General features: G+C 32.2%; 1 protein-coding gene across 2 annotated transcripts; it reads left to right on the forward strand.

Moving 5' to 3' along the window:
- Window positions 1–3,900: 3,900 nt before the first annotated feature.
- LOC132743869 (uncharacterized) lies at window positions 3,901–9,659 on the forward strand. 2 transcript variants are annotated; one of them, XM_060732448.1, is made up of 5 exons: window positions 3,901–4,034; window positions 4,362–4,841; window positions 5,322–5,495; window positions 6,189–6,499; window positions 8,376–9,659. In XM_060732448.1, the coding sequence occupies exons 2-4, from the start codon at window positions 4,415–4,417 to the stop codon at window positions 6,482–6,484; spliced, it is 897 nt and encodes a 298-aa protein (XP_060588431.1). In that variant the 5' UTR covers window positions 3,901–4,034; window positions 4,362–4,414; the 3' UTR covers window positions 6,485–6,499; window positions 8,376–9,659. The 2 variants fall into 2 exon arrangements, with proteins under 2 accessions (XP_060588431.1, XP_060588430.1); XM_060732447.1 differs by lacking the exon at window positions 8,376–9,659 and having other exon boundaries at window positions 6,189–7,673.
- The last annotated feature ends 5,726 nt before the right edge of the window (window positions 9,660–15,385 follow it).

The following is a 15,385-nucleotide window of genomic DNA, read 5'->3' on the forward strand; positions in this document are numbered from 1 at the left end:
AATAGCACATAAACACAAAAAAGAATAAAAGAAAACAATATTCATAAAATTTGTATTTTTTTTAATTAAAATTAATAGATATTACAATTATTGTATAATAAACAATTATGCTCAACATGATCAACATGGTAATATAAACCAGTGTCATATTTTTACTAACTTAAGTGTGAAACAGATACCTTAAGGGGTCTTCGCTAATAGCGATAACATGTACATAATAAGGGACAAATGTGTGGTACGTGTTGATCATGCGTTACACATATGGATTATAAAATGATTGCATACATGTATATCCGTTGCTATTAATAACCACGATCATAAAGAAATAACAAGTAATATTCTAATCTCTAGCATGCCAATCAAAGTTCATAATGAACAATGTCTTTCGTCCGCTCATTCATAAGTGGTATACATTTCTGGTAGTTTATAAGAATATCTTGTCATCATATGTGTACTAGTTCATCTTCACTTGCTGCATTTCTTGCTTGGACGCCCTTTGATGCTTTGCATCAATGCTTTTCTTGTTCATATGTTTGATTAAGACTGCATGTAAGCACGCAGTCTAGAATAGAAGCGCAAGTCGTATTCTTGCGAAGAACAGGCGAGTATTGGTATACAAAATCCAAATTGTAATGTAAAAAAGCTGGGGGGGGGGGGAATGAACAAAAAAACGGTCTTATATATACTTAAGATGAACTATACTCTCACCGAAAGTAATATATACAGAAGTTGACTTTGATTCGATATGCACCAATAATATAATCGGCGTATATATCCCGTAATGCAGAATTGTTAAAATTATGCAGGATTGTGCAAAATCAGTCATAGTTGTGGAAATAAATGCCGAAAACTAGTATCTTATGAAGCTATATAGTTCGGCAAATGTGTTAGGTATACCGAAAAGCAAACTATAAAAAAGGCTAAATGTGCGTTATTGTACTCATTAATATCGGCGAAACACAAACTTCAACGCTAGAACAGTAGCCAGATCCTTTTTCTCACAAATAATCTGGAATATATGTTATGAGGGTCCTTACAGCCGTATGCGCTAATTTATTTCTATTTATTTGATGAAATATACTTTAAAATATATATCGACCCTTCTTCCTATTCGAATTGGTCATTACCCCCGCCCCCTCCCCATATAAATTTGCACAATTCAGCGTTATTTTCAAAATTTCTTCGTTTACGGTGAGTATTGTGTAATGCACGAGTTTCTCGACTTCACATATTTTCAATTGTATAGAGAACAATAGAACAAAAACAGGGCGGTATATATTTGCAGACCAGTCTGTTAAGCGATCGGTAAGTGATTTACTAGGTAAATAGTTTTCCGATTCATTGTGATATATAGCAATAAGTGATAGTTTGAAAATTCTTCAATTGACAGCCCCAGTCCCGTTTATTTTTTATCACCTTTCGTATGTCCTGAAGACTTTAAAATAATTTTCCATTTTTAGACATACATATATATTTATAAGCAGGATTAAGCATATGCACTATTTACATTGACATTCACAGGGACACTGATCATTTCCACTACACTAAAGTCAATCAGGATGATAACGCTTTATCAGACATTCGTGCTTACTTTATAGGCGGGGCTTAATAAGCTAAGTGTTCTATCCTATGATTCAAATTATCGAATAAATATTTTTCAGTACTGTATCCAATCAATATTTTGAATTATACAATGTATATTTTCATATATAGAACATATATATAGAAAATTATCGCACACAAATATTTTTGGATGAACAAATATTTTTAGTAGGATAGAATAAATATAATGGTAAAGCATATAAAATTAGATTTATACAATATAAATATTGGATATAGACCAAAAATTAAATTTATTGAATATTGCAACGTTTAACATGCCATACACTTCAAGTTTATATATTCCTGTTCTTTAAATTTCCTGTTATCGGCATGAGGTCGTTACACCATCGTCTATCACCGTTGTACATGTTGTATACGTAATAGAAAGAGCACCGAAACACGAGGCTATCTGATTTGTACGAGGGGGCGTAGCCCCCGAGTATTAATTAGATTGCCGAGTGTTTTGGTGTTCTTTCTCTTTTGTATCATAGTCAAACATAAAAGCACGTTCCCTGTTGTCACAATATGAAACCCCGGCAAAAAATGAACCAATGAACGAACATCTGAAGATGACATTTCTGTTGGTTTCCCTTTCTCTGCCGTCACAATATGTAAACCCCAGCAAAAATGAGCCAATCAATGGGCATGTTCTGGAGTGCGGGTAACTAATACCCGCACTCCAGTTAACGCACTGTGCATGTATATGTATACGATTTAACCCTGACACATTTTCAACAGAAAGGTCTCCAAACTATGATACAACCATACTTGTCGGCAATATCCGGAACATTACCGGCTCCAACCGGAGCGTTGTTGCCTATGACCTCAGTGTACACTGGCTCTACCGTAGCTCTGCCTGTTTCACCGTGGCAACATCGTATCATCACCGAGGCTTTGCCGTTTGGACATTGATTGACACGCATCCCGGTTTACTACGATTTGTCACGGTATGGATGCGGTATAGATACGGTGGTTTCCCGGCAATGCCCTGTTCCAAGCCGATAGAACAATTCTGATGAGCCCCGGTTGTATTAAACATTTAAATACAACCGTGGCGATCTCTCAGTTTGTTCCGGTTCACCATGGATTGTCCCTTTACTTCACGGAATCGCAACGGCCCATCGCCGGTTTACCACGGTTGATCCCGGTTGACTAAACCGTGGCAAACCGGGACACCAAACCGGGACTGTGTAAACGGGGCTTAAACCGCCCGTTTACGACTGTATAACTATTAGCACTAGCAACAAAACAGGTCTTCAAATCAATGAAATGACTTAAACCGAATTCTGATAGCGACAATATCATAATACCTTTAAGATGTTGCCAATCAGGGTTATAAATGAAAAAGGGAGACAAAAGAAAAATATTTATCTATTGAGAATTGAATTTCAATTGTATCTTTCTAGAATACGCTTTCTAGCGTCAAGATTACATTATATAGCAGCTCAAAACCTCGATATTTAGGTTCATAAAAGAAAACAATTAAAACAAAGATACTTTTTGTTAAATGGCAATTACAATAAAATAACTATGAGAGCGTTAAAAAGTAAAATAATACTACTTTTAATCATGATTTTAACATGAATTTACATCTTGCGACATTTAACGGCAGTGTTGCGACATTTAACGGTAGGGGAAATTCGTACGACATTTAACGTTAACATTGCGACATTTAGCGGCAAATGATTTTGGGACATTTAGCGGTGGTTGCGACATTTAGCGGCAATGGTGCGACATTTAGCGGCGTTGCGACATATAACGGCGCCACAATACCAACTTCACAATAGTTTTCACTTATTTTGTATTCGGTTTTATATTATCTATCAAATCTTTTATCAAAGCCTCAGCATTGTACAATTCATTACATCAATGCATATATTTATACCATTCTAAAGTATAATTGTCAGAGACTTTTAAGTACATGTATTATTAATGGAATTAAACAACATTTCTACAGCAAATCTTTAAAATGATTAAAGGTTAGATACTAGTATTTCTTGTTATATTTCTTGTTAGTCCTGCAGCCACTTTATTACACACCTAGGGATAGCTGATACTTGTTTTGTTGCACTTTGGGTAAAAAAAAAATAACTACAAAATACATATGAAAAATACACTGCAGGCATTGTAACTGTTCGTATCAAGCTGTGTACAACATAGTAAAAGATAGCCAGCCCAACTTTGTTTACCAAAAAATGAAAAGTAAATAATTATATTGTACAAGTAAAGAAAACTCGACATTAAATATACATATACACCAGGTTTTTGTTCAAAGTCAAGTAAACCTACTTAAAGTATAAAGAAGGCATTACAATATTCTTTTCCGTTCTATATGCTAAACGCGTATCGATTTGATCGCACTGCAGTCAGTCGGCGTTCATATATATACGCCAGGAAGCAAACAAGAAATAGTCCGGTTCTTTAAACAAGTGGTAACTTCTTTGTATTTGTTTCTTTTTATATTCTTCTTTTTTATTTATTTTGTTTAATTATTTTTTTGTTTTGTTTTATTTGTAAGTGTTTAACTATTAAAATTCAATTAGCAAAGGTTTTTTTTTCTTTTAATTAAATATTTAATTGATATCAATTATTGTTTTTAATACATTCTATTCTTGTTTTACATTTTTATTTATTAAGGAAGATTTTCTTCCGTACTTGACTTGAATATTTAATTGATATCAATTATTGTTTTTAATACAATTTATTCTGTTTAGATGAAGACTTTCTTCTTAACATGTGTGTGATTAATATATTTTCAGTCAGAGACTTTCAAGTAAAAAAGTGACGAGGACAAATGCAACTCGTTTAAATAATGCACAGGCTTACGGAACAACGCTGGGCCGATTTCTTTTGGATACTTTTAAATGCGGCCGTCGTATGTCAAGGGATTGCATTTGTAAGCCCAGCCTGGTTGAAGGTGTTCATAAATTTTGAAAAGAATTACATAGTGGCGAAAGGAAAGGGTTTGACCAATGGTGACGAGCATAATTCAACGAACAGTAGTACCATTGCAGCAACAACTGTTGAAATTACTACACCTGCTCCAAAAATGGTACCAGTCAATCAAGATTATGGATTATGGTATATGACACAGTGTCATGTTGACACGTGGCAATGTGACACCCTAACGTACTATCACATTAATTTCATGGATGAGTCATACGATAAAGCTAAGTTTCAGGAGCCCAACCATTGGTTTCTGGATCGGACTAACTTGTTTCTAAACGGAGTCGAGTTGCGTAAGTTTATCTTATTAACTGTTTTCTTATTTAGAGTAACTAGCAATAATTATGGTACAGTTCTTTTGCAATTAAAATGTAACTGTATTATTGTATTAGTCCTTTGTCAAAGTTATAATTAATATAAGATGTACATATTACATTGCATTGGATAAAATAAATGTAAATAATAAAAAAACGACATTTAAAAACAAGTTTCACATACATATCTATCTTACAACCTATTAAGAGTTATAATCCCGTTATAATTAGAACAGCTTATACTTAAAAGCCATACTCCCGTTATCATTGAAAGAGCCATAATCATGTAAAATTTGACCATTTTATTATCATATCAGCTTTTAAAAAATTACATATTAAGCTGAAAAATAAAACAAAAAGTCATTAAACTTTTGACATGGAATGAATGACGGAGTTATACGGAATTTTACGGGTATATACCGTATGAACGAATTTAACAATATGTTCTGATGATTTAAGGATTTGACTATGCAACGCTTTCTGAGAACCAAGCGGAATACACGTTAGGACTTCTGGTATGCTGTGTGGCATGGTGGCTCGTCTATAAACATAGGAAACGACTGGTGAAGAAGAATCTTGATAAAGTGACAAGTGCAAGACTGATTGCTGCAACTGTGACGTCATTCTTCTCCGGTATGACTTAGAAAAAGAACATTTTTAGAATGTGTTTTCCTTAAATAGCAAGTTATACTGCATCAAACATTATATATTAACAATGTCACTTGTCTGCTATTCAATAGAAAAAAGTCAACAGTCAAATGAAAGCATGTGCCCATCACCTTGGTGATAGCAGGGACTCTCAAATTAATTGTTAAAAATCAACCCTAACTTGGACATTTAAAGCTAAAGTCACCGTTTGACATATGCATTGCGTTGATAACGCAGTGCGGTGATATATACAAATAAAAGCCTACTAATTTTCTTCACTATTGTCCCGTTGGTAAAACAATTTACAGATGCATAAGGTAATCATGTTTGAATAACTTGAGATAGGACATGAATTTGTAATTGATATGATGCATGAGATAACGTGCACGTACATTACTAAACAAATATATTTTTCTATCTATAACAAGAACAAACTGACACTATTATTTCCTTATGATTATTTATGTACACGGAGCACGTGTCATTTGATGAATACATATTGATGCAATGTACTTAGCATTTTAAGGTTATTTACTTTCCCTTCATGTATATCTATTTACTTGTATTAAAATGTTTAGGGTATGAAAATGGTAATTTATCTTCTACCGAAGTTGTTTTTTGTCAAAACGTCTGGATAAAACCCAATGTTTTTTCTCATTTTGTACCTTCTTTATTTAGGCCTGTTTGTAATCATACCAGTAGGGCGGTTTGGCAATATGTGCGACCAGCTGAGAGCCCTTGCAATGGATTATCCAAGTAGAATAGCTGTACACAAACCAGTAGGTCTCGGATTCGCGGCTGCAGGGGGCTCTATTGCTTTGTTGGTGTCCTTCGTCATTGGTCTTCGGATAATACTGAGGAGTTATTGCCCCGACTGTGTTGATCTTCCTGCTGCTGATGAAGTTATGATGAGGGAAACAGTCAACCAAGTCAACAATGGTGCGGAGAAAAGACAGTCTCAAAATAGCATTTAAACTGGACGAAAACAGGTATCAGAATTAATGATGTTAGTCACAAAACAGCATTTAGAATTGATAATCTTAGGAGGCAAATGACAGTCACAATTGATGATGTTTGTGAACAAATGACAGCCACAAAATATGATTTAGAATTGAAAATGTTTGTAAACAAATGATATTCACAAACAACATCTTAGGAGGCAAATGTGATAAAAAGAATTGATAATAATTATTTGGAAACAAATGTCTGTCATAAACAGCATTTAGAATTGATAACCTTCGATGACAAATGACAGTCACAGAACAGGATTAAGAATCAATGTTTATAGACGAATGACAGTCACAAAACAACATTTAGAATTGATAATGTTTGTAAAAAAATGACAGTCACAAAACAGTTTTTAGAAACGATAATGTTTGTTAACAAATGACAGTCACAAAAGAGCATTTAGAATTAATAATCTTTGGAGGCAAATGTGAAAACAGCATTTAGAATTGATCTGAGAATGCAAGAGGCAGCAACAAACAGCATTCCAAAAATAGGATTAATAAAAACAGATGGTGTTTGTTCTAATGTTTAAAGTAACATGATAACATGGATTCATGTTCAAAGTTTTAATTCGTAAATAGATCTATATACAAAAATGTCTTTATTATCAAGGATACTTTAAGTAAAATACCCTCTCTTATATTTTATTCACACGTGTAAAACGGTAAGAAAGGAATCTTGTGAAACGAAACAGAAACACGGTTCATTTTTATTTCAGAATCATGTATTATGCTAGGAATTGACAAACGTAAATCAAACTATATTCTTCATATGTTGTACCCTTATCTTCATTGTCTTCTTGGGTTAACTGGAGACAGTTTATCGTAATTTTGTATCATTTATTTATAAATATGCATGATATTCATAAAAAGGATAACATTTAGATTTTGTATCTTGAAACTAACGTTACTTGTCTTTTTTCGCTGTCATTGTACTCAAATATATCTTAAATCTCACAAAAACCTCTCTGCTTCAAGGAAGTCACTTTATATTCAAAAGATGCATAATTATTCATAGAATCTTGTACGGGTCTTAAGCAAGAGTATTTCTTGATGAGACATAAATCCAAGTTATTTAGAAAAACAAAGCGCGCCATTTGTATAAATGTCGTCTGGTTCTTCACATTCGGCGAACTCGCGCTAAAGTTGAATTTGTTTTTGTTATTATCATTTTTTCTTCCATATCAGACTGGTGTCTTCATTAGTTTTACCCATGCCAGAAATTTCATCTGGCATGGGGATGGGTGTGGTGGTGCCAGTTGAGTCGTGTGCTATACAGTGGCGTCATTTTAGCGCATTTTGTCAATAAACTGCGTTAAAATGACATGGTTGGGAATTTCGCAGTTATGAATGAAATTGTAATTGCATACGCTGTTGTAAGAAAATAGTTACAGATTTAACGGCATAAATTTTCTTGGAAAATTGTTTTATTAAGATAAAGAATTTAAAATGATGAAATATGATAGAATATGAAAGAAAAATATCTGACAAAAGTTTGCGGTTCGAATCTGAATAACCGTCACTCGCAACACATGACAGATATCATTATATAATGAAAAATGACTAAAACGAATATACCAGGCATGCTATAGAGACATTATGCCCGTACAAGTATAAATGGTCAAGTGTTCGGGTAAAATTAAAGTATCTTTACATTTTGTCATATTTGTTTTTAATTTTATATTCTAACATGCATCGTGATTTTGTCACTATATACAAATAAGAACAAAACTGTTGTTTAATTGCCAATAAACACAGGTAAAGAACTTCATGTATATGCGGCTGTTGTTTTTTCTCATAAATGAAGCCTTTAAAGTCAACAATAATAACGCATTAGTATAAACATATTTTATTCCAGAACATACACAAGAAAAGCATTGATGCAAAGCATCAAAGGGCGTCCAAGCAAGAAATGCAGCAGGTGAAGATGAACTAGTAGATATATGATTATAAACTTTTCAATGGTTAATTGGTTTTTACCAGAATTGTATATCACTTATGAATGAACGGACGAAAGACATTGTTCATTATTAACTTTGATTGGCATGCTAGAGATTAGAATATTACTTGTTATTTCTTTATGATCGTGATTATTAATAGCAACGGATATACCTGTATACAATCATTTATAATGCATGATCAACACCACACTTGTGTAATTGTCCCTTATTATGTCCCTTCACACTTACAAACAATATGACACTGGTTACATTACCATGTTGATCATGTTGAGCATAATTGTTTATTATACAATAATTGTAATATCTATTTTAATAAAAAAAATACAGATTTTATGAATATTGTTTTCTTTTCTTTTTTTTTGTGTGTTTTATGTGCTATTTTAATACTGAGTTTTTACGTTTACTACTATTTTAAGAATTCAATTGTCATATTGACCGACGATTATAAGTAAAAACTTAACTGGAAAAAGTCAGTAAATTATGGTTAATCTTTCAATATATAATATTGTTTATTCTTAAACCATATACATGTACATTTGTATTTTTCTTTATCATTTTTTAAATTATCAATCAATTGAATAATTCATAAAATCTAATTTGTAACTTTGAATAATTCCTCGGCATCTTTACTAAACACGAATAACAAATTAAATAAAATGTTTCAAAGTTGATAGTGTCATATTAATACCATAAAAATGTACCTTTTTTCTCAATTATTGTACATATTTATTGTTTTTATCTCATATAGATAAAATAAAACATGCTATTGTTGTTGTTGGTTTTTTTTTCGAATTGTATGTTTATGTATAATAATAATCAATAAATTTGAGAGTTGATCTGTGTTTATTAATTATTGTAACCAAACTAAGTGACAAACATTCATTTTGAAAAAAAACTTATATAACTGTAAAATATTTGTTCTGTTCTGTAACGATATCAAACATCTACTCCAAAACCGGGAGAGACCGGACAATAAACGTGTGGTACTATTCGCCGGTCACTAGTAAATCCCGGTCAAAATAGACCAGGAGAGACCGGGAATTACCGATAGGAGTACATCCCTCTATAAATAGATTTTCGGAATATTTAGGTCATCAACTCATCATTCTATTCAGCTTTCGGATACATGTACCATAATAACCCACTGTGTACTACAAAATGATAAATAAAAATACCCCGAAGAGCGCAATTTATTGACGGAAAAGGTTATTTCTTTGAAAATGTTTGCATTGCGAAATTCTCCAGTATATATCGCGACATTTCATTTTTAATTAATAATCAAGCACCCTCATACTGATCGGAATGATCGGCTTTTATTATGTCCGACTAAAAGGCTCGAGAAGTTGCTGTCGCCCTTTCACAAAATCTGATTTCATTCCATAAGAGGCGCCGCGCTTCGGCGCGGACGCCAATAATACATGATCTACAGATTCAGTTATATACGCTTATAAAGTTCTTATCTCAATTGATTATAAATTTACAACCAAAAGATGGACATCGATTTACCGAAAACATGTGTATGGCTCATCTTATCTCAATTGATTATAAATTTACAACCAAAAGATGGACATCGATTTACAGAAAACATGTGTATGGCTCAATAGCTGAACATTAGAAAGAAATTATCTCAAAGTTTAAGTTAAAAAAAACATTGTTTATAGCAAAATAATTCTTTGCAATTTATTTATATCTATATCAAAAATTGACAAAATGTAATTGTTATGTCTCTAATTTAAAGAAAGTATAAAGAACAAATTAATAGATTCGGCTAGATTTTTGTGATAACGAGTTTGATGAGTTAAAAGACAACATTATTCCATTAATTATGTTTCAAACCTTTTGCTACGTTTGATATATCTATGACTTGCAGACAAAAAATGGCTTCATTTTCTTCATTTGATTTTGTTTCCGTTCCAAATAAGATTATTTCTAACGTAGGGGATATTATTTATGAAATAGTATTAAATAGATTTTGTCTAATGTCAACAAATTTTTGACATTCTAGAAATAGTGATTAGTTGTCTCAAGTCCAGCACATTGACAAAGGGGCGAAGGAACAATCTTTTTAAGAAAAAGTTGGTTAAGTGAGCTGCATTTACGATGGAGTCATGTGTGAAAAACTTGGAATTTCCTGTCACCATAATAGAAAAGCGGATTGCTTTTACTATTATCCTCATTTACAAAAGTTTTAATGTTGCTGAGGGACCCAGCATTTCTTACATCAATGGGTAATTTGTTTCATTCTTTTGATGTAGACTGGACAAAATAATTAGCATAGAGAGATATTCTTGCTGGTATAATTTGAAGGTTTGTGGAATAACGAAGATTATACAAATTTGTTTCACCTACAGTACTGGTTACAAGATTACATAAGTAGATAGGGGGAGATACCTTTTTATCATCTTACATAAGAGTATTAATTAATATTTACGACGACTCTCAGCAAGAGTTTACCAACCTATCTAAAGATACAGAAATAGAAACAAGTTTTGTGCAACCATTGACAATTTTTGCAGCTTCATTCTGAATCTTTTCAAGTTAATCTTTTTCGTAATTTGTGCAATTGTCCGATACAACATTAGAGTATTTTAAAAGTGGACAGCCAAAAGAAAAATAAATGACCTCTATTGACCAACGATCTAGTATATATATTTAAAACGTCTTTTGGCGTTTATTCGAGACAAAGCCTTGTTTTTGATCTGCTCATGCCAGGATGGATCATCTGTAAAGAAAACAACCATTTATTCTGCTTTAGGGATATCAACATTGACATACTAAATGGGTGATGATAATATTTATTTTTATCTTATGCTTTTGAGTGGATTATTGATTTATATTTGATGATTTCTCAGTGAAAATTATCAAAATATAATTTCAAACTTTTCAATGACAGACTACTTAAAAAAAAAGATTTCCCCATGTGGTACCTCAATTTCATTTTTGACATTGTCAGGGCTGCTTAGAGAAAAGCAAAGCTGTAATTGATAAATAACTTAAATGTCAAATGTAATAAAAAGTAAAAAATTACTTTAACTCATTCAAATTACCAATCAGTGAAACACCAAATATCGTCTCTAAATTTTTTGTTTCATTTTTACAGTCAGAAAAGAAAATACTCTTCCTTCCATATGCAAAACTTCTCTTGATGACATTTGGGCTTATCTAAGTATCCTACGAGTAATAACTGCCTAATGCAATATGAAACTTTCAAAAGCAATGACAGTCATCAGTCCGAAGAATAAGTAAACATCCCAGCGTTCGTAAGACAGCCTTTCAACAATTCCATGTTTTCCTAATTCGTATCGCTTTTTGAATGTTTGCATGTCTGTCAACAATTATTTATTGTCTGTAACATTTCTCAAATTAGTTTCCTTTTTTATAAAAAGATGTATGATTAACAAATCCAAATGATATCCATCTGAATCAAACACAATTATTTTCTTCCCGTGAAATACAAAACTTTTAAAAATGGCGGCCGCTTATATTACTCAAAGCCTGGTCTAATATAAATTCGCCTTAAGTAACGGAAATAAGGTCGGATGGTGTGACTTTGTTTCTACTAGAATTGTTTGTGTGTTTTTTTAAAACAAGGGATCATTATTTAACGTTGATTTTCGAACTTATTTTTCAGCTTAAGACTTCTACCAGTGGGGAAAACATACTTTTAAAATTAAGGTTAATATAATTGAGGAAATTTCATTTAAACTTGTTTAAACGCCACTCGTGAGAATACTATTTTTTAAAGCTCGCTCAATGAAATAGAATTTCATCTTACACACAAACAAACAAATATCCTCTATATCTTTTTCGAAATTATTATTGACTCTGACTTATAAGGATTGAATTGCACTATAGACTATAATAACCCAGTCTTATTGATATTTTTGTTTCAATACTAATAAAAATGATGATAATAATAATAAAAATAATAATAATAAATAATAATAATAATAATAATAACAAACTCTGTATTTAACGAAGGTAACTTATTAAGACAATACATCAAAGCATTGATCAGAAATAAGACGTATACATCTAATGCAAAACCCCATTTTCAACAAGGCCTTCAATAAACATAAAAGTAGACATATTTCAAGCAATTATAGCGATTATAACATTCTTAACCAACATATGATTCTTAAAAAACATCTAACATATACTAACACCAAATGTGTTACCCATATCAGTTGTTATATTAGGAAAAAATACGGCAATTTGTAAGCAGCAAAATGCCGTCATCTTAAGTTTACAACTCAGTCAAAAAGACGCCAGAATGAAATGAGTGATTTTTTGCTGATCCAGATGCGCACTATAACACTATATGTGAAAAAGAGTAATCACAGGGCGCATTTCCAACTTTTAAAAATATTATATAGATTTTTTAAAGACACATATGGAGCTCAGATAAAATTTTGGCCGACGATTCCTTCGTACAGAGCCAAATCTCAATAAATATTTCAATAAATGTTTGTTTGAATGTAAAGCATTGTTCGGTGGTAAGATTTTGTAAAAAGTCAGTATTTTGAGTCCATTTAGCGACATTTTCTTCATACGTATTGCATGCTTTAGGCACACCAGAACCCACAATGGACGAACACTAAATAAAAAGCCGATACAAATATTGGAAAACACAGAAAAAAGTCAGTAGAGTAGAATCCCGCTACAATTTTCTTTAAAAAACCAACAACTTATCAATCATTTCATATATCAGATAATGCAAGAAAACGAAGGAGCTCGTATAAAAACAAAGTGTTTGATAAAACGGCTCATCTACTAAAGAAGATCCAATATTCCGTGAAATACTTATTATTTTCCACGTAGACTGGAGCATATCCCGAAGAAATTGGTGCAGAATTAAAATACTTACGGCTATTTTCTCTTCCGGAGTGAGCAACATTTGTCTTGGAAATGACGCCAAAAAATGACGTCACGGTCACGTGGTATTGCTACACTGTAATATAGCAAAGGAAACGAGGAAAAGAATCATCTGGAATACACTGAGAGACGAAGCCAGACTTTGGTCCTACAAACATTTTTTAGCTGTGAAGTACAAACGGTAATTCAAAAGTAGGATACTACGTCATCGCGCACATGCAAAATGCTCCCATTGGGACTATTATTTTGTAAACATCCCGTAAACTCGGAGATGAAATGTGTTTTCATTCTAAGAAATCGTTTGAATATCAAACAATAATGTAGCGCACTAAAGATTGCCTTTAGTACTTGATACAATTTTAAAGAAAAAAAGAAAGTTTATACTTTACTGTCAGATTTAAGCCTGAAAACGGTATAAATTTTGTTTGGGAGTCTGAGTGGGAGTATTTAGGTAAAAAAATAATCCGTTTTATCTTTGGTGCGCTGCATTTTTTTTTTTGGATATTCTTAATATTTCTTAGAATAAAAACATTTTTTACCTTCAAGTCCACGGGATGATTACAAATAATAGTCCTATAAGGAGCATTTTGCAGGTTTGCGATGACGTAGTATCCTACCATTGCAATTGCATATACGGATTTGATGAAGCAAAACATCATTTCTACAAGTACAAATGATGCTGCTATGGAGCAATGGAGAAGCTCCGCGCAAAAAAAATGCGCTCATTACAGATACCTTACCAAATCATTCCTACGCACATTTCATGTTCTATTTTCTGGATGTTTTGTAAATCATTTTTTGCATAACAATACTTATCGTATGCACTGTTCATGAAACAGGGGCCAGATATCAAATTAAAAAATAATATGCTTTCACTGATGCCTACCTGGTAAGGAAAGTAATTTCAATACAAATAAGACTTACAAGACTTGTAAATGTAATGTGACATGACAGCAATGCAACATTGTTCTGTTTGTGTCACTACTGTAGTCAGTAATGTTAAATGATAATTTTTTTATCAAAGTATGTACATTTTCTTTTCCACATATAATGCTTCTCATTCTCTACAAAAAGCAACAACTAATCACGATAAGATATATAAAAATTCATATATACATAAGCCAAAACAAAAACTTTCATCGACTTTATTTTTCAAAATGTCCTTTACATGTTTCGCGGCAAATGGTATATCATGATATAACAATAAAAGCATTGATGCAAAGCATTAAAGATCGTCCAAGCCAGAAATGCAGCAAATAACGATGAACTAGAAGACATCTGATGACCAGATATTCTTATAAATAAAATTATTTTCCAATGGTTAATTTGATTTAACCAGAATTGTATATTATAGATAAATGTGCGGACGAAAGACATTGTTCATAATGGACTTTGGTAAGCTTGCTAGGGATTAGAATATTGAATATATTTTCTCTGGAACATACAAAACATAAACAAAGTCTTTTTTATCATTTCAATTGTTACAAATATACAAACAGTATATAAACATAGGAACAAAAGGGACTGATATAGTAATTTTACATGCATCTTGTTTGTGTCAAATTAATAGAAAGTGTTTTCTATTAATACCTGGGACTTAAGATACAAATGTTACATTTCAAATCCCAGATTAATACTGAAAGTAGAACATGCACACACTGGAATGAAAAATTTGAGATGAATCAAATTCAGGATTTTGTTTCTGTAATACACGTTATATGGTGAAACATTATTTATCAATATAATGGAAGACTGTTAACAGTATCAGGAAATTGACTTACATCATGTTCGTGGGAGTCAAAAATATAAAAGCTGCTTGACATTGGTGATAAATAAAGGGCTATTGTTAACTGATTAATTTGGAGATCAATCTACTATTTTGTTGAATTGCTTCAAAATCCTCGTCTGACCCATCAGTGTGTCAATAAACCCATAACGCCTCATGTTAAAACTGAAGACGAAAGTTTCTGTTGCTAAAATGTTACAGTATTCGGCAAATTAACATTCCACTCAAACCAGCATTAAACCGATT

This window comes from Ruditapes philippinarum, unplaced genomic scaffold, assembly GCF_026571515.1.
Source record: "Ruditapes philippinarum isolate M1 unplaced genomic scaffold, ASM2657151v2 ctg9629_1_1_1_1, whole genome shotgun sequence".
Classification (NCBI taxonomy): domain Eukaryota; kingdom Metazoa; phylum Mollusca; class Bivalvia; order Venerida; family Veneridae; genus Ruditapes; species Ruditapes philippinarum.

Bases quoted from the DNA above. Each gene is read 5' to 3' on its own strand.
- LOC132743869 (XM_060732448.1), top strand. From the start codon at position 4,415: ATGCACAGGCTTACGGAACAACGCTGGGCCGATTTCTTTTGGATACTT. The intron at 4,842-5,321 runs GTAAGTTTATCT...TGATGATTTAAG, and splicing joins TCTAAACGGAGTCGAGTTGC to GATTTGACTATGCAACGCTT. The intron at 5,496-6,188 runs GTATGACTTAGA...TTCTTTATTTAG, and splicing joins TGTGACGTCATTCTTCTCCG to GCCTGTTTGTAATCATACCA.